The 2010-nt window shown below is 31.7% G+C and overlaps 1 protein-coding gene across 2 annotated transcripts in view; it reads left to right on the top strand.

The window, feature by feature from the left end:
- KIF18A (kinesin family member 18A) overlaps positions 1–1380 on the top strand; it is an 82091-nt gene extending 80711 nt beyond the window's left edge. For both annotated transcript variants that reach the window (XM_011362563.2, XM_023532071.1), the window contains exon 17: positions 740–1380. In XM_011362563.2, coding sequence (XP_011360865.1) covers positions 740–822 — 83 coding nt within the window. In that variant the 3' untranslated portion in view covers positions 823–1380. The remainder of the gene's footprint in view (positions 1–739) is intronic.
- Positions 1381–2010: the final 630 nt, after the last annotated feature.

The following is a 2010-nucleotide window of genomic DNA, read 5'->3' on the forward strand; positions in this document are numbered from 1 at the left end:
TATCCAAGGAAAAATACACATCAGAAATTATTAGAAAGGTAAGAAAACAACAGGAACTACCTTCCTTCTAATGTATTTTACTGAATTCTCAAGCTAAGTGTACAAATAAAAAAACAAAGGAACATAGTAGAAAGAAGGTAACTACTGTTTACTGAGCAATTAGAAGAATAAGAAATAGAGTCAAGAGAATATGTGTCCCTAAAACTAAAATCTAATGTGACCAAGAAGATGGATCAGAGATTATTAGACTGATCCCTAAAAAAGCCAATCGTACACTGTCGTGTCAACATTTCATTGAGTGGAGAATCACTGTGAAGGCTGGTGAAGATCCAGAAGAATGGAACACATTTGAGAGGTGGCAGTAAAAGAAAAAAGGGCTATGAGATAGGATCAGCACTTTAGAAAGTACTAGATTCAAATGATACTTATAAATTGGAAAAATATGGAAGTTTAAAAACCTTAGGCAAATAATCCAGAGAATGAGAAAAAATTAATGAGGCAAAAAAGAAAGGGAACAGTGCTTGTAGGAATAATCTTTCATTCATTTAAAAAAAAAAACACAAAAGTTAATCTGCAAGTGTGTATGTGTGTATGTGTGCGTGTGCATGTAGGCACACATGCACTAAAACTCCAGTTCGCAATATGGAGAAATAAATTTCTCAGTAGAATGAATGGTGAAAAATTTTTTTGAATAATGCTTTTACCATATTTATATTTTTTTCCTTAATTTTTTCTCTAGAATATAAAAGGAACATCCATAAAGTAAAGCCAAACATGGTCAGAAATTTTGGAAGAAGTATTTCAAAAGGAAATTTAAGATAAGTCACTTCAAAATCAAGAGAAATTAAATGGACAGCTCTGCTTTTAAAAGGATTTGTTGCCAGTGCCCTCTCAGAAACTTATTTAAAATCTTTGAAGCTATTTATCAAAATAGCTTCAGCAGACAGAAAATGAAATTTCTTTCACTTCTGTTCTTTTGTATTCTAAGGAAATATAAAATTTTAACAGAAAAAGTCATGTTTTAAGTTTGTAAAATATTTGCTACCTTTTTAAAATCCCTAAGTCAGCATGGTGGCAGCTCAGTTTTATTATTCTGCAACAAGTCGATTAGGACATTTAGAAAATAATAGTGAGTTAAATTATCCTTACTGCTTTTTGAAAATAAGGAGAATTTCACAGTGATAAAATTATGTCCCAGGCTGTGTTTGGTCTTAACATTCTTTTAATCATATATGTGACTTTTCTTTGCAAAAATATTTTGATGTGCAAATGTACATGTGTTCCCATAAAGTTGTAAATATTATTTAAATAGTCTTCATGAATAAAATACTAATTTTGTTCCGTGCTTCTCAGTATATTAAAGATGTAGATTTTATAATATTTGCTGTTCCATCTCATTACTACCCCCACACACTTCGAACTATTTTATATAAAATGTGAGTTTTCTAGATTTATATTATAGATTAGATCAAGATATGTGGTACTAGAACCCGGTCTGAAAATAACCCATAAGTTTCTTAATGATAATGAGAAAGTGTTTTAATCCCTTTTTCTGCTATAGGAAGCACAACTGCTTTGGAGCTACGACTTAATCATGTAACCTTGTTCACCTGCCTTCCTTGGGCTCTTTCATTCTGAATACAACAAATATTTGGTTAAATACACTTTTAAATTTATGTAACCTAGGAACCATCCACCAAAGCAAACAACCATTTAACAGCCAGTTGAATATTTAAGGCCTTTAGCAAGTCAAGTTTTCAACTTAAAATATAGTTAGGGAGAGTATGAGAGGGAATAATGATTTGAAGTTCCTTCCAACTCTGACACTGGTGATCCATATTCATAGAAGTGCATATAAAACCTGTCACTGGGAGAGCCACCATACACATTTGGGTTTTTTGGTCTCTTTGTCATTAGGTTGTTGGTTGTGTTGCCTATTTAACAATCACTTTCGGCTCTCTCTATTTCTTTTCATCTATTTCAGGTAATTATGTGTTTCAAAAGAAATCT

This window comes from Pteropus vampyrus, unplaced genomic scaffold (assembly GCF_000151845.1).
Source record: "Pteropus vampyrus isolate Shadow unplaced genomic scaffold, Pvam_2.0 Scaffold76, whole genome shotgun sequence".
NCBI classification, from domain to species: Eukaryota; Metazoa; Chordata; class Mammalia; order Chiroptera; family Pteropodidae; genus Pteropus; species Pteropus vampyrus.